The 27,711-nt window shown below is 44.0% G+C and overlaps 1 protein-coding gene across 1 annotated transcript; it reads right to left on the reverse strand.

The window, feature by feature from the left end:
- Window positions 1-13,424: 13,424 nt before the first annotated feature.
- LOC149433846 (olfactory receptor 10AG1-like) lies at window positions 13,425-27,385 on the reverse strand. Its single transcript, XM_089664364.1, has 3 exons — window positions 27,249-27,385; window positions 21,142-21,307; window positions 13,425-14,360 (listed from the first exon to the last, which is right to left on the reverse strand). The coding sequence occupies exons 1-3, from the start codon at window positions 27,383-27,385 to the stop codon at window positions 13,425-13,427; spliced, it is 1,239 nt and encodes a 412-aa protein (XP_089520490.1).
- Window positions 27,386-27,711: the final 326 nt, after the last annotated feature.

The raw sequence follows: 27,711 nt of genomic DNA on the forward strand, positions 1-27,711 counted from the left end.
TATAAACCAGAGGCTCTGGATGGACAGTTGGATAAATGGTTCTATATTTAGGATGTATCCGGTCTATAAACCAGAGGTTCTGGATGGACAGTTAGATAAATGGTTCTATATTTAGGATGTATCCGGTCTATAAACCAGAGGCTCTGGATGGACAGTTGGATAAATGGCTCTATATTTAGGATGTATCCGGTCTATAAACCAGAGGCTCTGGATGGACAGTTGGATAAATGGTTCTATATTTAGGATGTATCCGGTCTATTAACCAGAGGCTCTGGATGGACAGTTGGAAAAATGGTTTGATATTTAGGCTGTATCTTGTCTATGAACCAGAGGTTCTGGACATTTGGATAAATGGCTCTATATATTGGATCCTTCTGTGCTACAAGCTTGCAGTTTTGCATAACAGCAGTCTGCAATAAATGGCTCTACATTTTGACTGTGTTTAGTACTTTAAAACTGACAGCTCTCAACATGCAATCATTTACTGGGATTTAAAAGTATTTATTGTATTGTTCTATTCATTCTCCAAAGTTGAGGAATTAAACTGTTTATTATACATAAGCTATAAATGGTCAGAAGCAATGCCTACATAATACAATGTAAAGTTGTAAAAGCTTCTGTGCCAAAAAAAACTTTAAACAGGCATAAAGAATAATTAAAAAAAAAAGTAAGCTTTATTGAAAAAAAAATGTACATTTCTGTCTCAGTCCTCTTAAAAGCAGCCCAATTTTGTAAGGAAATGCCGGTTATGCACATACCATGCTGGTGATGATGTCAGGCCACTTGCTGTGCCTAGCTCTGGTTCATCTACAGACTTCCCCACTCCTTGGCACAAGATGGAAACACACAAATAATCATGGAAGTGAGTCTTGGTGTCAGCTGTCACTTAGCGTGAAGATCATTTGTCATATTTTATAGTTTATGATATCTCATTATAGAGCCACAGGGAATTGGAATAGAGCTACAAATGATGTCACATCTCAGGGGGCTAATTACAATTAAAAAGGATCTTCCCTCCTATGGAATGTGTTTTATGGAGAAAAAAGTAAAACAAGAAAATAAACAAAAAAATCATTCACACACAGATTCTTGTGATGGTATATTATGCTATTTTATGTAAACCTATATTTGGACAAAACAGTCTAATGCCATTTAGTTACATAGTAGTTTGGCCTAAAAAATGGTAGATAATTACTAGAATGCCAACCATTTGTCAGCAACATCTTTATAGGACATACAACAATAAATATTCTTCCTGCGCACAGGGTTGGGTTTCCCCAGTTATTTTGTAGCACAGCATCATTTTTTCCATCATCTTCATAGGACACAACCCCCACTTTTTATTTTTCTCCTCTAATCATTGGAGCTGTGTGTGATTATTTTTGTCTATTCTAGATCTTGCTGGCTTGAGGCTCAACTACTTCTCCATGCCTTCTAGTGGGTTGTAGACTGTGGTGGGCTGGAAGAGGCAGACCCTGGGCCTGAATATTCATGTGGTCTCAGCCAATCCCTGAGGGACAAAATTATAGAGGAAATTCAGTTCCTCTAATCTTTCCTCATAGCTGCTCTCCTCCATGCCTCTTATCAGTTTGGTTGCCCTTCTCTGTACTTTCTCCATTTCCTCAATGTTATTTTTGTGAATTGGTGCCCTAAATTGAACTACATATTCCAGATGAGGTCTTACTAATAATTTGTACCGGGGGAAATTCTATCTCTCTCTCTGGAGTCTATACCTCTTTTAATACAAGTGTCAGGGATCTCTCCCCCATGCAGCCATGCGTCAGCACCGGATCTCTTCGAGTGCGCATGCGCCGGAGCGTGCGGGCGCACATGTGCAGGAACGTGTGAGTGCGCGCATGTGCACTAGCGTACACATCACCGCAAGGCGGGCTATTTAAATCACCAGTACAGTTTAGCCTATACCTTTTGCTCTATAACGTTCCACACTCCATAACCTGATTCTTCTGCCTGTATCTGGTCTGACCTTGATTAAGAAAGAACTCCGCCTTCACCAACCCCGGCTTATCCCTCACTATCCACTTGCCTGCTCCCTTGTACCTGATTCGCTCGAACGATCCTGACTCGATTTGTCTGACACTGCTGCACATACATACCTGTATCTGCACCTGGCCTGTATCCTGGTTACCGCCATACTTACCTGCTGCTGCACCTACGTTCCTGCACCTGGCCTGCACCCTGGTTACCGCCATACCTACCTTCTGCTGCACCCACATCCCTGCATCCACACCTGGCCTACATCTGGATCTTCTGGGTCTTCACCTGCCTACCATCAGATCCAGACCCACCCAGCACTAGTGCCACTCCTGGCTCCGCGCCCTCTGTTTCCACTATCAGGGGCTCCGAGCAGGAGTAGTAAAAGGATGCCTCCTCTCCACGTCAGGCTCCCCAACCAGGTACGTGACAGTACCAGAAGGCCATGTCGGAGCCTGAGAGAGGGGCCTCTCCTCTGGAAGAGATTTGCCAGCACATTACAGCATTGACACAAGCCGTCAAGGGCCTGCAAGAGGGTTATAACGGACTTGAAAATTGTTTTCAGACTTTTTCAACATCCACACCCTCTGCGAGCACCGCAGCGACATCTGCTCCAACTGTTGTTCCAGGAGCCATGATGATCCCTGCAGTGATGATGCTGCCCCGGAACCTAGAGTTCCCACACCTGAAAGGTCGTCGACTATCAAGAGTCCAATGGCAGAGTGGCGGAGCAGAAGCAGCTTCAATTGAAGGCCATACACAGGCCTAGGTTTAAAAGTCCCTCACAGTTAATTCCAATAACGAACTCTACTCCTCCGTGCAATCTACTTACGAGACCCTGGGCAGGTCTGGGTCCAATTTGTGGTAGAGACTGGTTTTGTTCAGCCATGCTTGAGCGAGTAATAACAGGTCTGTGCTGCCCTTTGGTGTCTGGCTTAATGCGCACAACACTGAACGTCCCAGCGTTTGTCAACGATTTGCCGTTAAGTGATGCAAACCCGCTGAACCACGTTCATGAGGAGCAGGTACAGGGGGCCATGAATCAGTATGGACCTGGCAGCAGCGTGAGCAGACGACAGAGGCACATGGCGCAGGGTGGCGGTGTAGGTAGCATTATTCTGAAGCCATACACAGGCCTAGGTTAAAAAGCGAAAGCCGTCAGCAGCGTGAGCAGACGACAGAGACACATGGCGCAGGGTGGCGGTGGATGCAGCAGTATTCGGAAGCCAAACACAGGCCTCGGTTAAAAAGCGGAAGCCGTCAGCAGCGTGAGCAGACGACAGAGGCACATGGCGCAGGGTGGCGGTGGAGGCAGCAGCAATGGAAGGCCATACAGCACCCTATCACAAAATGGAACCCACCAACAGTGTAAGGAGACCTGAAAGTGGCACATGGCAGAGTGTGGCGATGGAGACAGCAGCAATGGGAGGCCGTACAGGGACCCATGACACACTCTGGACCTGGCAGCAGCAAGAGGAGGCGGTACAGGGGCCCATGGCAGAGTGGCGAAGCGTAAGCAGCTTAAATTGAAGGCCATACAGAGGCCTATGTTAAAAATAATAACATGTTTGGGGCATGATTCATGGCGGATTTAGTCAGTTGTGTCAGGAACTGGTGGTTTGAAATCCAGACTAATCCACGCCTGATTCATTTTCACAAACGTGAGTCTCTCCACACTTTGGGTGGACAGTCGTGTCCTCCGCGGAGTTACAATACCTCCTGCCGCACTAAACACGCGCTCCGATGCCACGCTACTGGCCGGGCATGACAGCCTTTCAAGGGCAAATTCAGCTAGTTGGGGCCAAAGGTCAAGTTTCATTGCCCAGTAGTCAAGGGGATTGTCTACCTCGGTTGGCAGGGTGCTGTCCAAGTAGGCCCGAGCCTGTTGTTTGAGGTCCTGCTCCAGGTCCACCTGATGCTGCTGCTGCTGCGGCTGGTTAGTAGTTTCCTCACTGCGCTGGTGAAGAAAGCTACTCATCATCGACTGCAGACTGAGGCAGCCGCTGCTGGTGGAGCTGCCACTGCTCCTACCACCCCACCCCTCCCCTGCTGCCATGGCAGCGGAACACGAGCGCACAGGGCCCACAGTGTCTGAGGATGGCGCAGAAAGGCAGAGACCAACTGACTACATAGGTGGTTTTTATAGTACTTTATTTTGGCCTCCCTCTCAGCAGGTGTGAAAAAGGCCACCATTTTTGAACAGTAGCGAGGGTCCAACAAGGTGGACAGCCAAAAGTCATCCCTCTGTCTGATGGTTATTATTCGGCTGTCGCTACGCAAGCAAGCGAGCATGCTATGGGCCATTTGTGCCAAGGAATGCGAGGGACTCCCTGCCTCCATCTCCACAGCATACTGCCACGGTGCGTCTGGGTCCTCTGTCTCCTCCTCCTCCTCCTCTACCAGATGCTCCTGCTCCTCCACTCCTGTCCGCTGAGTGTAAAAACCACCCATTTCACTCAATAATTCCTGAGCACCAATGTCCTCCTCTACCTCCTCCTCTTCTTCCTGTCCTGCCCCCACAGGGGTCATGTGGCGTTGAGATCTGTGCGCCACGTCTACCGCACCCTGACCAGCCATTGTTAACAGCATTTGTTCCAGGACGTGCAACAGAGGAATGACGTCGTTCATCCCATAGTCCTGCCGACTCACGAATAGCGTGGCCTCCTCAAAGGGCCTGAGCAAGCGGCAAGTGTCACGCATGAGCTGCCAATGGCTGACATCTAAGTTACACAGGGGAGTACCTTTATCCGCTTGTAACATCAGGAAATCGGTGATGGCCTTTCGCTGTTCGTAAAGGCGGTCTAACATATGTAGGGTTGAATTCCACCTTGTTTCAACGTCGCAGATCAGGCAATGCTGTGGAATTCCGTTCTGCCGCTGCAGCTCAAGGAGGGTGTGCTTTGCGGTGTAGGAATGGCTGAAATGCATGCAAAGTTTACGTGACATTTTAAGGATGTCTTGCAGTGGGATGGTGGATTTTAGGAACCGCTTGACAACCAGATTGAACATGTGAGCCATGCATGGCGCATGGCACAACCTTCCTTGACGCAGAGCAGACACCATGTTCTTTCCGTTGTCGGTCAACATGGTTCTGATTTTCAGTTTGCGCGGAGACAGCCATCTGTCGATTTCTCTGTTCATTACACTCAGAAGTTCCTCCCCTGTGTGACTACGTTCGCCAAGGCATACCAGGTGCAGCACAGCGTGACACCGTTGCGCCCTGCACATGTGATATGCCGGTCGGGTAATGGGACTTGGCACGGGGGTGGCGGCTGAGGACACGGCGGAAGAAGAGGTGGTAGAGGCGGACATCTTTGCTGGACCAAGGACGTGCAAATGTGGAGGCAAAAGCGGCGTGACCTGTCCAAGTTGCTGGTGCGGCTGTGCCGGCACCACGTTCACCCAGTGGGCCATAAATGACATGTACTGTCCCTGACCGTAGTTACAGCTCCACACGTCGGCGCTGCCGTGCACTTTGGCAGAGACCGACATGCTCAAAGACTGGCCCACCATCTCTTCTACATGTGAATGCAGGGCTGGCACTGCCTTTTTGGTGAAGAAATGCCGGCTTGGCACTCTCCACCGCGGCTCGGCACAAGCCATCATTTCTCGGAAAGGTGCTGAGTCCACCACTTGGAAAGGGAGGGACTGCAGCACCAGCAACTTGGACAGGAGGACGTTCAGCTTCTGCACCGTCGGGTGCGTGCTCGCAAACTGTTGTCTCTTGGAAACGGATTCCAAGAAAGACTGCTGACGGAATCCGTGAAGAGGAGTAGCAGGAGAAGGAGCATCTGAACGAGCGGAAGATGCCAACGAGCGACAACTCCCCTCAGCAGAGGTGTTGGAGCCTTGACTGGCTGATAGAGGGCGATTGACGTCGGGTGACGGAGCAAGTAACGGAGCAGGTGATGGAGTGGGGGCTGGGGCAGGCAGAACCGCCGTATCTTTATCACGGTTTTCCCAGGCCACCGAATGGCGACGCTGCATATGCTGACGCAACGCTGTAGTCCCAACATGGGCCCCCTGGCCACGCTTGACTTTCTGGCCACATAGTCGACATACGGCTACGTTTACTTCCTCGGGCGGCTTGACGAAAAATTGCCACACCGCCGAGTAGGAAACTTTGCCCCCGCTACTCCTCACTGGCTTACATCTACTTCCTCCGTGCACACCGGCACCACTACTGGCCGTGGTGGTAGGCTGCAGTGGAGCTGGTGCTCTACTCCGTGGCCGTTTGCCTCCACTGACACTGCTGCGACCCTGCTGCCTCCTGGGCAACCCACCGACTGTTTTGCTCGCTGGCAAGCTGGCACCCTCTTCTCCTGATGATGCGGAAGCAATAGCCTGATGACGACGAGGCTGCCAAGTGCGATCAGCCTCATCATCATCAATTAGGGTCTCCGCCTCACTACTAGCCCCCTCGGCTGCGTGTGGGTCAGGAGACAGACCTGTCTCTACACCGGCTACCGAGCCACTCTCCTCGCCACTACTTCTTCGCCTGGCTGCTGAAGAGGCGGATGTCTCCCCCCGTTCCTGACTGCCCTCTGTTAGCTCTTCCTCACTGTACTGGATGACACCGGGAGCACTAGCCTCTGGCTGCGAATAGTGCTGCCTCGACCCCTTCCTCTGCTGCCACGTCTGCTCGCTCCTAAAACATTGCCTCCTCTGCCACTCCTCTGCATGTTGTCTGACATACTCTTTAATTAAACGATTCTGTGTCCCTGAGTAACAATTCTGTGTCCCTGAGTAACGTTTCTGTGGCCCTAAGTAACAGTTCTGTGGCTCTAAGTAACAGTTCTGTGGCCCTCAGTAACAATTCTGTGTCTGTCCCTGAGTAACAATTCTGTGTCCCTCAGTAACAATTCTGTGTCCCTCAGTAACAATTCTGTGTCCCTCAGTAACAATTCTGTGTCCCTGAGTAACAATTCTGTGGCCTTCAGTAACAATTCTGTGTCCCCCAGTAACAATTCTGTGTCCCTGAGTAACAATTCTGTGTCTGTCCCTGAGTAAGAATTCTGCGTTGGTGAGGGATACCAAAGGACAGGGGCAGGTAGAGGACACGTGATTTCAGTGGGCTTGCTCCCGGGCCATGCCAACTAACGGTTGTGTCTGACGTACCCACCGACCGTTGGCTGTAGGTGTCAGAGGTGACCTGGGAAGAGGAAGACGACCGAGTCAACCAATCGATGACGGCAGGGTTGTCGGTGGAGACACGACCGCTGGATGACACCGGGAGCACTGGCCTCTGGCTGCGACTAGTGCTGCCTCGACCCCTTCCTCTGCTGCCACGTCTGCTCGCTCCTGAAACATTGCCTCCTCTGCCACTCCTCTGAGTGTTGTCTGACATACTCTTTAATTCAATAGTGGTTGTGAAACAGAAAGTAACGATTCTGTGTCCCTGAGTAACAATTCTGTGTCCCCGAGTAACGATTCTGTGTCCCTGAGTAACAATTCTGTGTCCCCGAGTAACGATTCTTTGTCCCTGAGTAACGATTCTGTGTCCCTGAGTAACAATTCTGTGTCCCCGAGTAACGATTCTGTGTCCCTGAGTAACGATTCTGTGTCCCCGAGTAACAATTCTGTGTCCCTCAGTAACGATTCTGTGTCCCTGAGTAACAATTCTGTGTCCCTGAGTAACAATTCTGTGTCCCTGAGTAACGATTCTGTGTCCCTGAGTAACGATTCTGTGTCCCTGAGTAACATTTCTGTGTCCCTGAGTAACAATTCTGTGTCCCTGAGTAACGATTCTGTGTCCCTGAGTAACGATTCTGTGTCCCTCAGTAACGATTCTGTGTCCCTCAGTAACAATTCTGTGTCCCTGAGTAACAATTCTGTGTCCCTGAGTAACGATTCTGTGTCCCTGAGTAATAATTCTGTGTCCCTCAGTAACGATTCTGTGTCCCTGAGTAACAATTCTGTGTCCCCGAGTAACAATTCTGTGTCCCTGAGTAACGATTCTGTGTCCCTGAGTAACGATTCTGTGTCCCTGAGTAACATTTCTGTGTCCCTGAGTAACGATTCTGTGTCCCTGAGTAACGATTCTGTGTCCCTGAGTAACGATTCTGTGTCCCTCAGTAACGATTCTGTGTCCCTCAGTAACAATTCTGTGTCCCTGAGTAACAATTCTGTGTCCCTGAGTAACAATTCTGTGTCCCTGAGTAATAATTCTGTGTCCCTCAGTAACGATTCTGTGTCCCTGAGTAACAATTCTGTGTCCCCGAGTAACAATTCTGTGTCCCTGAGTAACGATTCTGTGTCCCTGAGTAACGATTCTGTGTCCCTGAGTAACAATTCTGTGTCCCTGAGTAACGATTCTGTGTCCCTCAGTAACGATTCTGTGTCCCTCAGTAACAATTCTGTGTCCCTGAGTAACGATTCTGTGTCCCTGAGTAACAATTCTGTGTCCCTGAGTAATAATTCTGTGTCCCTCAGTAACGATTCTGTGTCCCTGAGTAACAATTCTGTGTCCCCGAGTAACAATTCTGTGTCCCTGAGTAACGATTCTGTGTCCCTGAGTAACGATTCTGTGTCCCTGAGTAACATTTCTGTGTCCCTGAGTAACAATTCTGTGTCCCTGAGTAACGATTCTGTGTCCCTGAGTAACGATTCTGTGTCCCTCAGTAACGATTCTGTGTCCCTCAGTAACAATTCTGTGTCCCTGAGTAACAATTCTGTGTCCCTGAGTAACAATTCTGTGTCCCTGAGTAATAATTCTGTGTCCCTCAGTAACGATTCTGTGTCCCTGAGTAACAATTCTGTGTCCCCGAGTAACAATTCTGTGTCCCTGAGTAACGATTCTGTGTCCCTGAGTAACGATTCTGTGTCCCTGAGTAACAATTCTGTGTCCCTGAGTAACAATTCTGTGTCCCTGAGTAACGATTCTGTGTCCCTCAGTAACAATTCTGTGTCCCTGAGTAACAAGTCTGTGTCCCTGAGTAACGATTCTGTGTCCCTGAGTAACGATTCTGTGTCCCTGAGTAACGATTCTGTGTCCCTGAGTAACAATTCTGTGTCCCTGAGTAACAATTCTGTGTCTGTCCCTGAGTAACGATTCTGTGTCCCTGAGTAACAATTCTGTGTCCCTGAGTAACGATTCTGTGTCCCTGAGTAACGATTCTGTGTCCCTGAGTAACGATTCTGTGGCCCTAAAGTCTCTGTGGCCCTAACTCTGTCCCTAATACAGACAGGTCTGTCTCTCTTGAATGACCGGAGGCTAATGGAGAATTCTAAGATGGCCGCGATTTATAGCTCCACCATTACACAGTGCTGGCTGGCTGGCTGCTGATTGGCTAATGTGATCACATGTCATGAATGAATGCATTATGGGTCAGCGCGCCTTGTCTGCGCGCCTTCCCAGAGATCCCCGCTCCGTCGCCACACATGTCGCCGCCATTTTTGGGAAAATTCAATTCCTGTATCTGAAGTTTGCTAATTTTCGGATTCGGCGCGAATCAAATTTTTCCTTATCTTCGAAACGAATTCCACTTCGCCATGTTTGATTCGCTCATCTCTAGTCATGACCATACGCTGGCAGGACATTTTGGGATCCACAAGACCTTAGACCTAGTGCAGCGCCTGTTCTGGTGGCCTGAGTGGGAGAAGGACTGCAAGGCTTTTGTAAATTCCTGCCCCACACGTAACAAGGGTAACAGAAGCAAGACCTGGGGATTATTGAGGCCCCGACTAGTCCCTGACTGTCCATACAGAATGATATCAATGGACTTCGTTGTAGAACTGCCACCATCAGAAGGATGTTCAGCTATTTTTGTCATAGTGGATCATTTTTCTAAGATGGCCCACTTTATTGCCATGAAGGGAGTGCCGTCTGCAACAGAAACAGCCCAAATCTTTATAAGAGAGGTGGTGTGTCTCCATGGCGTCCCAGGGAACATCGTATTGGATCGAGGGGTACAATTCACCTCGAAGTTCTGGATAGCTCTTTGCGAGAAGTTGAAGGTGGAACTCTCACTCTCTTCCGCTTATCACGCTCAGACCAACGGCCAAACAGAAAGAACCAACCAGACCTTCGAAGCAATAAATTCGCTGTTTCACATCTTTTTCCAAAGTGCTTTCCCTTGGCCGAGTTTGCGCATAATAATTCAAAGCACTCGGCCACAAAACAGTCTCCTCCCTTCTTCTCTAACTATGGATTTCATCCTGCATTCCTATCCAATCTAGTGCCTGAACCATCAATCCCAGCGGTCTAAGATACCTTTGAATTCCTTCAGCAGAACAATAAGATGCTACAGGAGACAATATCAAAGGCTCAGTTAGACAACAAGAAATTCTTTGACAGAAAAAGGAAGGGGGACCTGGTCCTGGAACCTGGCGAAGAGGTATGGTTGTCAACAGCTAATCTAAGGTTAACCTGTGCCTCAAAGAAGTTAGGCCTCAAATTCGTGGAACCTTTTTCAATAAAAAGGAGGATTAATGATGTGGCATACAAGATTACTTTACCAGGATCACTAAGGGTTCACCCCGTATTTCACGTATCATTGCTCAAAACTTCAATCTCTAACCCCTTTCCAGGTCGAGAATTGGGGCCACCTGAACCAGTGATCATCGACAGCGAAGAGGAATATGAGGTAGAAACAATTGTTGACTGTAGGAAAAGAATTAACCTGCTCCAATATTTAATTAAATGGAGAGGTTATGGACTTGAAGACAATTCATGGGACACGGAATCTAACATCCACGCTAAGGATTTAATCGTGGCATTTAAGTACAGGTATCCAGAGAAGATGGCCCAGTTGGGCATCCGGAGGCTGCCCTTAGAGAGGGGGCACTGTCAGGGATCTCTCCCCCATGCAGCCATGGGTCGGATCTCTTCTGGACGCGGCGGTCTATAATGTTCTACACTCCATAACCTGATTCTGTTGCCTGTATCTGATCTGACCCTGACTAAGAAAGTACTCCACCTGCACAGACCCCAGCTTATCCCTGACTATCCGCTTGCCTGCTCCCTTGTACCTGATTCACTCAAATGATCCTGACCCGGCTTGTCTGACACTGCTGCATATACATACCTGTATCTGCACCTGGCCTGTATCCTGGTTACCTGTGTCCGTTCCCGGTCTGCATCCTGGTTGCCGCCATACCTACCTTCTACTGCACCCACGTTCCTGCATTTGCACCTGGCCAGTCACCAGGTTCCCCAGTCACCACCACACCATAGCGACACTGCACTGTTTTGGTGACAGTGTGTAAAAAAAAATGTCACTGCGGTGACATTGCACTAGTCCCATTGTCATTATTAGACTTTGTTCACACAAGGCATATGCATCCATGACCTGAACAGTTGTTCCATGCATTCCCATGTGACTAGTCTCATTCAAGTCAAATGGGATGCAGTAGCTACACAGACACATTCGCTGTTCCCAATGTGATATCCATGCACCTGCACAGATGTGTCATTTAGGCCAGTGACTGTATCTGTGCATCTGCTGTGTTCCAATTGACTTGAATGAGACTACCCACATGGAACAACTTTGCATCCCCGTGCAGGTAAACTTGGCTATCGCATGGGGCACAGAAGCACATGCCTCATGTAAACAAGGCCTAAGGACATGCCCTGTGCTCTCCGAAGAATGATCCACATTTGTATCCATGTTTTCTCCTACTGCCTGGACCAATCCTTTACTTGTTTGCTGACCATTTCACTGCCTGCCGACTGCCCATACAACTGATTATGTTCCTGCAAGACACCAGTCCAAGCCATCCCCTTCAGACAACTGCAACAGAGGTAGTGAGCCAGTCAACAGTAAATAGCTTCAAACATGCTTGAGACAAGCATAGACCTACACTCTCAAAAACCCCAACCCCCCCTAAAAAAAACCCCCAAAAAACACACACAAAAATGGACAGACTCGTTGGACCACTCAGTCTTTTTCTGCTGTCAATTTCCTATGTTTCTATGTTTCCCTGGATGTTTTCTCTTTTTCAGAACATTCTCTGTAAATCCTAGAGATGGTTGTGCGTGAAAATCCCAGTAGACCAGCCTGTCTGCCACCAACTTCCCCATTCTAATGCTCTGTTTGAACTTCAGCAAGTCATCTTCACCACATCTAGATGCCTAAATGCATTGAGTTGCTGCCATGTGAATGGCTGATTGGCAACTTGTGTTACCAAGCAATTGAATGGATGTACCTAATAAAGAGACTGGTGAGTGTAGATGGTAAGATATAAACCAGGGGTGGTGCTAACCATTCCATGATCTATCCAGAGCAAAAAATAAACAGTTTTGGCTATACACTTTGAAACATTTTTTTTAACTTTCTGCTACAAAACATATCCAATAAAAAAAAAATTAAAAATCAAATTTCTTCATAAATTTGGGCCAAAATGTATTTTGCTATATATCTTTGGTAAAATAAAATCCCAATAAGTGTATATTAATTGGTTTGCATGAAAGATATAGTGTCTACACACTTTGGTAAATATATATTGGATTTTTAAAAAATACTATTAATGGCAGTAATCAATGACTTATAATGGGACTGCGATGGGCGGTGGGCAATCTGAAATTAACTGATGCTGAGGGGGGACTGACTAATCCATCACCAGTGATACTAATACAATGATCAGTGATAATACTATACACTGTCACTCAGGGGCGGACTGACAACTCATGGTGCCCCCGGGCAATAGGGGATCATGGGTCCTCTGTGTCCTTGCCCAAACTCAAAAAAACCTATGAAAAAGGTACCAGGGGCATCTCATGGTGCCCCCTACTGACGCCGGGCCCTCGGGCAGTGCCAGAGTTTCCAAATGGTCAGTCTGCCCCTGCCCTTGAGCATCCCGGAAATTAGCCCCTTCCCACATGAGATGCCCTGGTACCTTTTTCATAGGCTTTTTTTGAGTTTGGGCAAGGACACAGGGGCCCCATGATCCCCTATTGCCCGGGGGCCCCATGAGTTTTCAGTCTGCCCCTGCTCAAGGGGTTAAATATGTGCCTGACAATATGTAAATGTGTGCCTCTTTTACTAACAGATCTCTTTGTTTCTTATAAAAGCATGTGTATGCACGCACCCGATACCTGGAGGCAGGCAGCAACATACCAGTAGTATGGACAGGCAGTCCTTAAGTAGTTAAGAGGTTTTTTTGTTTTCATACAGATTTACAAACCTTTCACCCATATTCAGTTGAATACAGTTAAAATAATAAGTGAATCTTATGTGAAAGTCTTGTGAATCTTGAGGGAAAATACTGACGCAAAAAATTATTGAAACCCACAATCTTCACCTGTTTCCTTTTTCATGTTTACTCCAATCTAATAGGACTACTTTAGACCTCCAATATTTTGTGTTTCCAATAACCAAATATGCTGTTCAAACTAAAAACCCGCCCCTTTTGGTGATCTGCTTATTAAAACAAACCATTTGGAGGCCATGATGGCTTATTAAATCATATTAAAAAAAAATACACACCGATTATTAACTTTTATAAATAAGTTTAAAATAATGCTTGAAAGAATCTATCATTTCCCGATTCCTTAAACTATAAATAATTGGATTTAAAAGAGGAATTGCAACAGTGTACAACAGCGAGGTAAACTTGTTTATCTTCTTCTTTGGCTGAGAAGGAATCATATAGGTAATACATATTGATCCAAAGTAAATACAAACAGAAGCCAGATGTGAACTACATGTGGAGAAGGTTTTTCGTCTTCCAGATCGTGAGGACATTTTCAGAATGGTATGAAATATGGAGATATAGCTGACTATGATCAAGACAAATGTGACAATGCCTAGAAAAATGACCATGAACATTTCTTCCATATCCACCAGATATGTGTCTGATGAAGAAAGCTGCAGAAGTGGAGCTAGATCACAATAGAAATGGTCAATAGTGTTTGAACCACAAAACTGTAGGTGGAAGATCGTAATTATCAACATGGCCAAGACTGTAAAGCCAACCACCCATGCCCAAGCTGCTAGATGGTTGCAAGTGTTGTTGTTCATGATGGAAGAGTATCTCAGAGGGTTGCAAATGGCCAAATGCCTGTCATACGCCATAACGGTTAAGAGAAGACATTCTGCACTACCGGATGAGGATGCCAAGTAGAATTGGATGATACAACCATAGAGTGATATGAAACCTCCATTCCACCATACAATGTACAGCATGTTAGGTGTGATCGTGGTGGTCATAAACACTTCACAGGCAGATAGGTTGCTAAGAAAAAAGTACATGGGGGACTGGAGATTTGTACTTGTAGATATCAAGGTTATGATTAACATGTTCCCTGTTACTGTGGCCAGATAAGTAATGAGGAACAAAACAAAAATACAATTATTTATGTGTTGGAGATTCCCGAAGCCCACAAGAAACATCTCTGTCACCGTTGTTTTATTCTGACCACATGTGGCCTGGGGGAAAATAATACAAATAGTAAACATTATATAGAGGACAGAATGCAAAATAAATATTAAGCATCAGGTAATAATGACAGACAAAAGGTTGTTACAGGAAGAAAGTGAAGGAAAGGGAAGTGAAAGACTTTGTTGTGTTTACCACATTAGGTCAGTCATAATTATTTTACCAAATGTTCTCTCACATCTTCCACTCATCTTAAACCCTCATTCTTTTATTGTTCTTCTGATATAAATTTAAGATGTTAATTGTAGGAGTGCTGGACTCCAGAGTCCATGAGAATCAATGTTCCAAAATCTGAAACATTTTGGTGGCAACCAGGGTCGGACTGACAACTCATGGGGCCCCCGGGCAATAGGGGATCATGGGGCCCCTGTGTCCTTGCCCAAACCCAAAAAAAAAATAGGGGATCATGGGGCCCCCTACTGACCCCGGGCCCTCGGGCAGTGCCCGAGTTTCCAAATGGTCAGTCCGCCCCTGGTGGCAACTCTCCCTCAAAAGGGATATCACCAAGGGTTCCTGGAGAGGTCTGTTGAGTATTGGAAAGCAGAGATGCTCAGGACAGAAAAATATGCTTTGTATCAGATTTGTTTGTTAAGTTAAGAATTTTGTTCCTTTATATTTATTATGTGAGAATTATTTGTTTCTGGAATTTGTTTGTATATTCATTATTTTCAAATCAATTTTGAAATTTGGATTTCAGAAGACTGCTATATTTATTCTATTCTATTCTTTTCTATTCTATGTTTTCTATTGTCTTCTATTCTAGAATTTTCTATTCTACTCTTTTCTGTTTTCTGTTTTTCTATTATATTCCTTTATATTCTATAATATTCTATTCAATTCAGCAGCCTAAGTTAGATTCATCATCTTATTTCACTTTTATACCTTACTGTATTTATTGCACTGTGTCCATTTCAAATTCAGATTGATTTTCAAATACAAATTCAAATTCATTTTCAAATCTGAATTTGATTAATTCGTTTAGTTATCATTTATTTTGGATTCATTGAAGTTCATTACTATTTTGATCAGAAATTCAGATACATCTGAATCTCCAAATAATGAAAATGTCATCCGAATTTTGATTCATAATGAAACAAATTTCACATGTCTATTGAAAAGATAAGAGCTCTACAACAGCCAATGTGTTGGGGCCTTTTGTCAGGGCTGAGAAACTAGAAACTCATCTCATTTCTCATTCCCATGAATGAGCAGTTGGGGTTCCTGAAACATGCTAGCTTTCCATTCTTGTAACATGTCGAATAAAACCCTCTACTGGATGTATTCAACTACAGTATGTGGTGCCTTCATCTTTTTAATACTCTACAGAGATATAATTAAGGGCTACATAGACCCAAGAACAAAAATGTAATAAATTGCAGCTTACCAATTCTCGTCTGTAATAACTACATAAGTTTCCTTTTTTAGAGCTAAGTACATTTTCATCAAATACAGAAGAATATCTATTGATTGAGTCAGAAATGCAATTGTTTCCTCTGAACAAGATTGAAGTCTCAGACAAGTTTATCTTCATTTAACCTCCCTGGCGGTATTCCCGAGTGTAGCTCGGGGTAACATTTCAGTACCAAAAGCGGTAACCCCGAGCTACACTCGGGCTTACCCTGAGGCACTGCTCCGGCAAGTGTTCTTCACTTACCTTACCCTGCTCTCCCACGATGTGTCCCCTGCAGCGTCCCCGGCCATCTCCTCCGGCCGATGCCGGCATCCGGCTTCTGTGTCCTGTCCCTGTGACGTCGGGACGTACGGGCGCCGCAGCCGCCGGCGGCGGGAAATTTAAAAATTTTAAAAAATGTCATTTTTTTTTTTTTACATTTTACCTAGTAAAACATTGCTGTCTCAACCAATTTCACATACATATTGTCCCTAGTGCTTTGTCCTACGCCCTGCCTGCATTTTGTCTGTTCTTTCTGCCTGGAAACTGAGAAATGTCCATGGCGTCCAAAAAGTGTCCCTTTAGGTCAAAAGCGGTTTAGATCAGCTAGAGAACAGCGATAGTAAATCAGAACCACTTGCAGAATTGAGTGATAATGATTCGTGGGGGAAATTCGTCATCAGACACTGAAAACGATTTTGCGACTGAGCTCAGCAATGTGCGAACTTGGCGCTCTATTTCACATTTCAGTGTTTTTGGTTTGATTATATTATTGAATTAAATTTTTTATTATTTTTATATTATTTTTATGATTATTTATTAACCTCCCTGGCGGTATGATTATTTCAGATTTTTGGTGCTGAAAGCGGTACCATTTTTTTGCATGGAAATATGTATTTTTTTTATTGTAGGCTGTAATTTTTAGGAAAAACACACTGAAATCTGTCCGAACAAGAGTCTAGTAAACATCCCGGGTATGATAAAATTTGAAACACAAAATCATAAATTATAATTTAATAAATAATCATAAAAATAATATAAAAATAATAAAAAATTTAATTCAATAATGTAATCAAACCAAAAACACTGAAATGTGAAATAGAGCGCCAAGTTCGCACATTGCTGAGCTCAGTCACAAAATCGTTTTCAGTTTCTGATGACGAATTTCCCCCACGAATCATTATCACTCAATTCTGCAAGTGGTTCTGATTTACTATCGCTGTTCTCTAGCTGATCTAAACCGCTTTTGACCTAAAGGGACACTTTTTGGACGCCATGGACGTTTCTCAGTTTCCAGACAGAAAGAACAGACAACATGCAGGCAGGGCGCAGGACAAAGCACTCGGGACAATATGTATGTGAAATAGGTTGAAACAGCAATGTTTTACTGTGTAAAATGTAAAAAAAAAAAAATGACATTTTTTAAAATTTTTAAATTTCCCGCCGGCGGCGGCGGCGGCGGCGCCCGTACGTCCCGACGTCACAGGGACAGGACACAGAAGCCGGATGCCGGCATCGGCCGGAGGAGATGGCCGGGGACGCTGCAGGGGACACATCGTGGGAGCGCAGGGTAAGGTAAGTGAAGAACACATGCCGGAGCAGTGCCTCAGGGTAAGCCCGAGTGTAGCTCGGGGTTACCGCTTTTGGTACTGAAATGTTACCCCGAGCTACACTCGGGAATACCGTCAGGGAGGTTAAATTATAATTTATGATTTTGTGTTTCAAATTTTATCATACCCGGGATGTTTACTAGACTCTTGTTCGGACAGATTTCAGTGAGTTTTTCCTAAAAATTACAGCCTACAATAAAAAAAATACATATTTCCATGCAAAAAAATGGTACCGCTTTCAGCACCAAAAATCTGAAATAATCATACCGCCAGGGAGGTTAAAGCTGCCTTCTGTGCACTACAATTCCCCCATCACTATGTAATGGACATGAAGAGTGAGGAACATTTTAGTAGTCCTAATTAGGAGGAAGGTCTAGGACAGGAAATGTTACTGGCATGATTACCAGGGGAAAATAAAAGGGGAAAGCCCTCAAAAATAGAAAACTAATACTGACACCACATCTAAGGACTCTCAAGTTGCAATATATTACTATATTTGTTCATGGATTTGGATATGAATCAATTTCTCCCTTTATACACTGCTTTTTCAGTTTTTAAGGCTAAGGATAAACACGAGATAGTGGTTTTAAGATGAACCTGTACTTAGCTTCCTTACCCATACTGCTCCACTGCCCCAAGGACATCCTAGAACCCCATGAATTACATCTTTGTACAGGTACATATGTGACTTCCTCTGATTTCTCACTATGTAGTTCTGTCCCTAAGTTCTGTACCTTGGGAATGTCCCCCAAATCTGTATACATTCTTAACCATGACAACCAAATTCTTACAATGGCCTTTTTCTCAGCGCTCCATCATTCAAATATTTTCTAGGGGCTCCAGCAAGTGAATGAACACGAAGGCCTACTACATTTCTCTGAATGGACAAGGTAAGATAGAAACATAATAGGGTGCTCACAGGAAAAAACCAAGTGGTCTATCTGTCTGCTTTTACTATCTCATCATTTCCAAAGCCTAATACAATAAAATCCATGGTCTACCTGTCACTAAAAAGAGATAACAATTTAAAACCAATATTATACAAGATTATTACATTTTGTATCTGAGCTATAAAACTGTTGGATTAATGGCTTAATATTTAGGATGTATCAGTTCTATCAACCAGATGTTCAGAAAAAATAGTTGGATAATTGGTTTTATATTTAGGATGCATCTGGTTTATAAACCAGAGGCTCTGGATGGACAGTTGGATAAATGGTTCTATATTTAGGATGTATCCGGTCTATAAACCAGAGGCACTGGATGGACAGTTGGATAAATGGTTCTATATTTACGATGTATCTGGTCTATGAACCAGAGGAACTGGATGGACAGTTGGATAAATGGTTCTATATTTAGGATGTATCTGGTCTATAAACCAGAGGTTCTGGATGGACAGTTGGATAAATGGTTCTATATTTAGGATGTATCTGGTCTATAAACCAGAGGCTCTGGATGGACAGTTGGATAAATGACTCTATATTTAGGATGTATCCGGTCTATAAACCAGAGGCTCTGGATGGACAGTTGGATAAATGACTCTATATTTAGGATGTATCCGGTCTATAAACCAGAGGCTCTGGATGGACAGTTAGATAAATGGTTTGATATTTAGGATGTATATTGTCTATGAACCAGAGGCTCTGGGTGAACATTTGGATAAATGGCTCTATATATTGGATCCTTCTGTGCTACAAGCTTGCAGTTTTGCATAATAACAGCAGTCTGTAATAAATGGCTCTACATTTTGACTGTGTTTAGTACTTTAAAACTGACAGCTCTCGACATGCAATCATTTAATGGGACTTAAAAATATTTATTGCATTGTTCTATTCATTCTCCAAAGTTGAGGAATTAAACTGTTTATTATACATAAGCTATAAATGGTCAGAAGCAATGCCTACATAATACAATGTAAAGTTGTAAAACCTTCTGTGCCAAAAAAAAACCTTTAAACAGGCATAAAGAATAATTAAAAAAAAAAGTAATCTTTATTGAAAAAAAAAAAAAGTACATTTCTGTCTCGGTCCTCTTAAAATCAGCCCAACTTTGTAAGGAAATGCCGGTTATGCACATACCATGCTGGTGATGATGTTAGGCCACTTGCTGTGCCTAGCTCTGGTTCATCTACAGACTTCCCAACTCCTTGGCACAAAATGTAAACACACAAATAATCATGGAAGTGAGTCTTGGTGTCAGCTGTCGCTTAGCATGAAGATCATTTGTCATATTTTATAGTTTATGATATCTCATTATAGAGCCACAGGGAATTGTAATAGAGCTACAAATGATGTCACATCTCAGGGGGCTAATTACAATTAAAAAGGATCTTCCTCCTATGGAATGTGTTTTATGGAGAAAAAAGTAAAACAAGAAAATAAACAAACAAAAATATAATTCACACACAGATTCTTGTGATGGTATATTATGCTATTTTATGCAAACCTATAAAAACAGTCTAATGCCATTTAGTTACATAGCAGTTTGGCCTAAAAAATGGTAGATAATTACTAGAATGCCAACCATTTTTAAGCAACATCTTTATAGGACATACAACAATAAATATTCTTCCTGCGCACAGGGTTGGGTTTCTCTAGTTATTTTGTAGCACAGCATAATTTTTTCCATCATCTTCATAGGACACAACCCCCACTTTTTATTTTTCTCCTCTAATCATTGGAGCTGTGTGTGATTATTTTTGTCTATTCTTGATCTTGCTGGCTGGAGGCTCAACTACTTCTCCATGCCTTCTAGTGGGTTGTAGACTGTGGTGGACTGGAAGAGGCAGACCCTGGGCCTGAATATTCATGTGGTCTCAGCCAATCCCTGAGGGACAAAATGGCCAGTAGGTGGCTGCGGAGTGCATAAATAATTTGGGGCCTGGAACAGCAGGGTTCTTGTCCAAGAGGAGAAGACCCAGCCTGAAAGGCTGCTGCCCTTCTGGGCAGCATAGCTGCAGGAGTTAATTGAGGTCCCAGCTCAGGGAAAGCTGAGGTGGGGGCTACTTTCTGAGAGAAGCTGGAGTCCACTCAAAGGGGGTTCACTGAGGATCAGAGTTGGAGGCTCACAGGAGGCATTCAAGTACACATGATGCACTAATCTCATGAGCAATAAACACACAAGCATTAAAGTGACACTAAAGCTTCATTGTTTTTCTTAAAATAGCAAACATGTGCAGTGGTTTTGCACAGAGCAGCCCCGGTCCTCTTCTTTTTGGGTCCCCACCACCAATCCTGGTTCCTCCCCCTCAAGCAGTGCTCTCAGAAAAAACCACTTGCCCCGGGGGCAACACTGCGTGCTTGTCCTAACCCACTACTCTATGTGTCTATAAGACACATAGAGCAGTCGCTTGCCCCACGTCCCCCACTCTCTCCTCAGTGATTCACTGGCCATGATTAACTGCAGTGGGAGCCAATGGGCTCCGCTTCTGTCTCAGCCAATGAGGAGGAAGAGTTCTCAGACAGAAGAGGGTGTTGTGAACGTGAACCTGGATTGGGGAGGGGGCTCAGGTAAGGATTGGGGGGGGCCTGCATAGAATACATGAAGGTACAAAACCTTGAACCTTTAGAACCACTTTAAATCTCAAAAATATATTCCTTGTTTGTTCTTTGAATTGTGAGACTGTTGGTGCTGCCGTGTGCCTGGCTGCTTTGCACTCATTTGGGAAGAGAACATGGGGCAGATCTGCTGAGCCAGTCAGGGGTCTGTGTGTACAAAGGCACAACGTGATAGGATATGCTTATATCAGCAAGCCCATGCCTGCTAATATACCATCCATGGTCTCTGGTCAAAGATGACTGATAAGAAAATGGTATAAGGACACACCACAGTTATTAACTGAATCCTCGGTCCAGATGGAGATATTGCAGAGGTGACGTCTTCTTTGAGAATGTTATGAGATTTCCGAAGCTGCTGAAACTGTGGAAAAGTAGAAACCCTGTGTATTGTCAGCAAAAAATAGGGATCATAATATGTTGGCCAACATGGTACCAATTTTGCTGCCATAAGTGTAAAATATTTGGCATATTCATTACAGGTGGTGTTCTGCCATATTGGCGAGGCAGTGACTTAGATCTCTGCAGAAATATTTTACCAATTTTATATTATGGGTTAGGGGGAGCATTTAAAGAGCTGAAAGGCAGCATTTTGCTCCTTTTCAAGACATGCTGTGTGAACCACTCTTTTTTTTACTGTGAAAGACCCAACCAGGGTCAGATCAGATAAGAACAGATTGTTCACCAATGATGGACAATAATGTGATGAACGCTGCTCTATCTATGGGCCATAATCAGTGGGTAGAAGGCTAACCCCTATGTCCTGGTTGGGTCTGTCACATCCAACAAGAAGCTTGTTGAATAATATTGTCCCTAATAACCACTTTGCATGTCTCCCAGAGCATTTTGTGGGATTGTATATAATATTCAATGAGTTTAAAATAGGTCACTTGCTCCTGAAGTCCTTTAGGATATAAGAAAACAAGAGAAAGGAATTGTTCAAGAACCCAGGAGAAGAATGGGGTTTGTGCAGTATCCATTTACAGCTCACCAAGATCCAACCATGGAGCTGTATGAATAGAAAACAAAGTAAATTCTTGGAGAAATAGACAATGACAAAAACATAGCCAATCCCAGAATGACTAGATTAGGGATGTGAGTAATTGGTGTAGTTTGCAGATAGGATGAAATTCCTTCCAGGCATTTATAAGGAAGTGTGAGCTCAGTAAGGTAGAGAAGGTTGTAGTTGTGGAATGAGAACAACACTTTTAAAGTGTTTCTAATGAGCTTGTAAAATATTATTAGGTACACCTGTTCAATTGCTCGGTAACACAAATTGCTAATTGGCCAATCACATGGCAGCAACTCAATGCATTTAGACATCTAGATGTGGTGAAGATGACTTGCTGAAGTTCAAACTGAGCATCTGAATGGGGAGAATGGGGATTTAAGTGACTTTGAGTGTGGCATGGTTGTTGGTGCCAGACAGGCTGGTCTGAGTATTTCAAAAACTGCTGATCTACTGGGATTTTCACACACAGCCATCTCTAGGGTTTACAGAGAGTGGTCCAAAAAGGAGAAAATATTCAGTGAGTGGCAGTTGTGTGGATGAAAATGCCTTGTTTATGTCAGAGGTCAGAAGAGAATGGGCAGCCTGGTTCGAGATGATAGAAAGACAACCATAACTCATGTCAATATGGACCAAAATCTCTGAGGAATCTTTCTAACACCTTGTTGAATCTATGCCATGAAGAATTAAGGCAGTTCTGAAGGCAAAAGGGGGTCCAATCCAGTACTAGCAAGGTCTACTTAAAAAAGGGCCAGTGAGTGTAGACAGTAGATGACTTAGAAACTATATTTGCCTTGTGTAAGGAGTAGCAAGTGCAAATAATGCCCTTAGTTCCTTGAGGGAAACCCTGTAGTTATATATAGATGCCTTGAGCATCTGCCATATTTTTGAGTGTCATGGGAGATTCTGGAGGACAAAAGATGGGTCTCTTGGAGACAAGTGAGATCCACCTTATGAGTGTGGAGCAACTTATTTCTTTTCTGAGGGGAACTTGAGTAGGACTTGGGCATTAACTCCTACCCAGTTAAGAGTCATGGGTAATGGTCAAAAAGAGGCAAGAACTGTACATCTCTAAAATTCTAGGAGGAGGAAGGAGGACGAGGAGGCTGAATGGAAGCCCCATGCCTTACAACTTTTATAATTCTCTCATTGCTTCTTGTAGCGGTGATTCATTCATACAGTATGTCCAAATGAAACCAGGTTGCCATCTATCTATCCTCTGCCATATATGCATATCAAAATTCAACCAGTCCTTGCTGAACAGGCTACATTTCAATAAACCTGTACTCAGCTTTTTGCTGAACATTGATCTGTGTGTGGCCTTCCCTGTTTGACAGAAGTCGATCTAACTGGTAAGCCGGAAAACTTGTATTCAGTCAGTGGCTGTAGCCAAACAGATGCAGCCACTGATCAGTGTATTCTGACAGAACAGAGTCCCACTGTCAGTATAAAATGTTCTGGTGCAGGGGATTCCTCTATTTGCCTGGCTTTTATGGATGGACGAATCTGTTTAGATAGCCTGCTAGATAGTTACATAGTTAGTCTGGCTGAAAAAGGACATAAGTCCATCCAGTCCAACCATTAAAAAAAAAGTTATAATGCTACACCCACAGTCGATCCAGAGGAAGGCAAAAAAACCCAGCAAAGCACGATCCAATTTGCTTCTGAATGGGAAAAAAATTCCTTCCTGATCCCCTGAGTGGCAATTGGATATTCTCTGCATCAACTTTCCCTATAAATATTATAGCCAGTTATATTCTGTGTATCCAAGAAAGAATCCTGGACTTTTTTAAAGCAATCCAGTGAGCTGGCCAGAACCCACTCTTGAGGGAGTCTATTTCACATTCTCACAGCTCTTACTGTGAAGAAACCTTTCCATGTTTGGAGATTAAATGTATTTTCCTCCAGACATAAAGAGCGCCCCCTTGTCCTCTGTGATGACCTCAGGGGGAATAACTCTACACCGAGTTCACTATATGAGCCACTGATGTATTATACACATTGATCACATCCCCCCTTATGTATTATACATGGAGATCATATCCCCCTTAGGTATTATACATGGAGATCATATCCCCTCTTATGTATTATACATGGAGATCATATCCCCCTTAGGTATTATACATGGAGATCATATCCCCCCCTTATGTATTATACATGGAGATCATATCCCCCCTTATGTATTATACATAGAGATCATATCCCCCCTTATGTATTATACATGGAGATCATATCCCCTTTATGTATTATACATGGAGATCACATCCCCCCTTATGTATTATACATGGAGATCATATCCCCCCTTATGTATTATACATGGAGATCATATCCCCCCTTATGTATTATACATGGAGATCATATCCCCCTTATGTATTATACATGGAGATCATATCTCCCTTATGTATTATACATGGAGATCATATCCCCCCTTATGTATTATACATTGAGATCATATCCCCCCCTTATGTATTATACATGGTGATCATATCCCCCCTTATGTATTATACATGGAGATCATATCCCCCCTTATGTATTATACATGGTGATCATATCCCCCTTATGTATTATACATGGGGATCATATCCCCCCTTATGTATTATACATGGAGATAATACTCCCCTCAATCTCCTCTTCTCAAGAGAGAATAAATTCAGTCCCTCTAATCTTTCCTCATAGCTGATCTCCTCTATGCCGCTTATCAATTTGGTTGCCCTTCTTTCTCCATTTCCTCAATGTTATTTTTGTGAATTGAAGCCCAAAATTGAACTGCATATTCCAGATGAGGTATTACTAATGGTTTGTACCCGGGGACATGATATCTCTCTCTGGAGTCTATACCTCTTTTAATACAAGAGAGGATTTTGCTTGCTTTAGAAACCGTCACTTGGCATTGCATGCCATTATGAAGCTTGTGATCTACCAGAACTCCCAGATCCTTCTCCACCATTGACCCCCCCAGATCCTTCTCCACCATTGATTCCCCCAGTTGTACCCCCCCTAGTATGTATGATGCATTCATATTCTTAGCCCCCAAGTGCAGAACCTTACATTTATCAACATTAAACCTCATTGGCCCCATAGTCCCCCAATTACACAGAGCATTGAGGTCGGCTTGTAAATTGGAGACATCCTGTAAGGACGTTATTCCACAGCACAGCTTGGTGTCATCTGCAAATACTGAAATGGGATTTTTAATCTCAGACCCTATATTGTTTATAAAATATATTAAAAAGTAAGGGTCCCAACACTGGACCCTGGGGTACTCCACTAATAACACTGAACCTTGGGGCACATCACTGACAACCTTACACCATACAGAGACTGAATAATTAACCACTACGCTCTGAATACAATCTTTTAGCCAGTTTTCTAGCCATTTACATACAGATTTTACCAAAGCCTGTAGACTTTACCTCACACATTAGCTGTGTGTGGGGAACTGTGTCAAACACTTTTGCAAAATCCAAGTACACCACATCCACCGCCACCCCTCTGTTCAAGTATACCACGTCCACCGCCACCCCTCTGTCCAAGTATACCACATCCACCACCACCCCTCTGTCCAATTATACCAAGTCCACCACCACGCCTCTGTCCAAGGTTTTGCTCACCTTCTTTAACCTCCCTGGCGGTATGATTATTTCAGATTTTTGGTGCTGAAAGCGGTACCATTTTTTTGCATGGAAATATGTATTTTTTTTATTGTAGGCTGTAATTTTTAGGAAAAACTCACTGAAATCTGTCCGAACAAGAGTCTAGTAAACATCCCGGGTATGATAAAATTTGAAACACAAAATCATAAATTATAATTTAATAAATAATCATAAAAATAATATAAAAATAATAAAAAATTTTATTCAATAATATAATCAAACCAAAAACACTGAAATGTGAAATAGAGCGCCAAGTTCGCACATCGCTGAGCTCAGTCGCAAAATCGTTTTCAGTGTCTGATGACGAATTTCCCCCACAAATCATTATCACTCAATTCTGCAAGTGGTTCTGATTTACTATCGCTGTTCTCTAGCTGATCTAAACCGCTTTTGACCTAAAGGGACACTTTTTGGACGCCATGGACATTTCTCAGTTTCCAGGCAGAAAGAACAGACAAAATGCAGGCGGGGCGCCGGACAAAGCACTCGGGACAATATGTATGTGAAATTGGTTGAGACAGCAATGTTTTACTATGTAAAATGTAAAAAAAAAAAATGCCATTTTTTAAAATTTTTAAATTTCCCGCCGCCGCCGGCGGCGGCGGCGCCCGTACGTCCCGACGTCACAGGGACAGGACACAGAAGCCGGATGCCGGCATCGGCCGGAGGAGATGGCCGGGGACGCTGCAGGGGACACATCGTGGGAGCGCAGGGTAAGGTAAGTGAAGAACACATGCCGGAGCAGTGCCGCATGGTATTCCCGAGTGTAGCTCGGGGTTACCGCTTTTGGTACTGAAATGTTACCCAGAGCTACACTCGGGAATACCGCCAAGGAGGTTAAAGACCTGTGGGTATATGCCATCCAGCCCAGGTGCTTTATTCACCTTTATTTTGTCTAAATATGTCTGGATTATATCAATTGTGAGCTAATGTGGATCATCTGGAGCTGTGTCAGTACCTCGCCCATTGTGGACAAGAGCCCCCCCATGCTCCTTTGTATACACAGAGCTGAAGAAGGTATTAAATAAATTTGCCTTCTCTTTGTCCCCAGTCTGTAAAGGTATTCTGTAAAGGGCCTACATGCTCGGACCGGACCTCTTTACTATTTTTTGCGGCTGGTCCTGCTATCTTTTGCAATCTCTCGTCCGTTTTCAATTTTTGCGGACTTTATTTCCTTTTTGCATATTGTGTTATATTCTTTGTAACATTTAAACGATGATCGCGTTCCTTCATTTTTATATTTAATAAAAGCTCTTTTCTTATTATCTATAGTTTTTTTAACTTTGGCCATAAGCCACATAGGTTTGATTTTTAGCCTTTTATACTTGTTGCCCATGGGAATATATTTTGCAGTGTGGTCACATACAGTCTTTTTGAAGAACTCCCATTTCTGTGTTATGTTCATCGATGACAAGATTCCCTCCCAGTCTAAGTCTTGGAGAGCAGCTCAAATCTTGGCTACTACCTAAAACTGGCTACATAATGAATACTATTTCCCTGGTCTCTCCAATACACAGATCACAACCATTAACTATAACCTAGAAGAGTAGGTAGAGCAGAGCTCCAGTGAAATTGTTATTTTCCCATGTAGTGGGGCTGTGCCTGTACTGCATGGGTTAAGTGCTCATTTTGTCTAGGGGCTCGGGGATAAGCTGTACTTACCTTGTCCCCTGATCATCCGGAAAACCATGTTCCCCCACATCCAGCGGTGGACTGTTCCTGCCATCCCCATGAAAAAATACCCAGTTCTGTGAGGCCACTAATTTGTTTGTGGTCAGCTTCAAGGAGTTAAATAACATGCCTGGGAGTGCTCTAATCCTGCCTGTGAATGAGCACATCTACATCTCTGTGACATACAGAAAGTTCTGCAGCAGCACCGACATTTACAAGAAAGGGTTTCAATTTGCCGGCAAATTACATTTCATTGCCGGCTTGTTTAAAAAAAGAAAAGCCCCCCAGACCCCTTCAAAGGCCTGCCATGTATTTTGGGGACCTTTGGAGAGATCTGTGCACTGATTTTTTTAAAAAGCTGGCAGTGAAATGTCATTTCCAGAGAATTTAAACTTTACAGCCATCATCTGTCAGAGGAAAATTAATCCTTACTATGCCAGTCCAGCAGTCAGTA

This window comes from Staurois parvus, unplaced genomic scaffold (assembly GCF_062004578.1).
Source record: "Staurois parvus isolate SC_StPar_1 unplaced genomic scaffold, SC_StPar_1.0 ptg001901l, whole genome shotgun sequence".
In the NCBI taxonomy this organism is placed as follows: Eukaryota; Metazoa; Chordata; class Amphibia; order Anura; family Ranidae; genus Staurois; species Staurois parvus.

What these genes read in the sequence shown, in the direction of transcription:
- LOC149433846 (XM_089664364.1), bottom strand. Translation starts at nt 27,385, where the DNA reads ATGTTATTTAACTCCTTGAAGCTGACCACAAACAAATTAGTGGCCTCA. An exon ending in CCGGATGATCAGGGGACAAG is followed by an intron (nt 21,308 to 27,248) that starts GTAAGTACAGCT and finishes GACAATACACAG; the next exon opens with GGTTTCTACTTTTCCACAGT. An exon ending in TTGACCAGAGACCATGGATG is followed by an intron (nt 14,361 to 21,141) that starts GTATATTAGCAG and finishes ATTTTCCCCCAG; the next exon opens with GCCACATGTGGTCAGAATAA.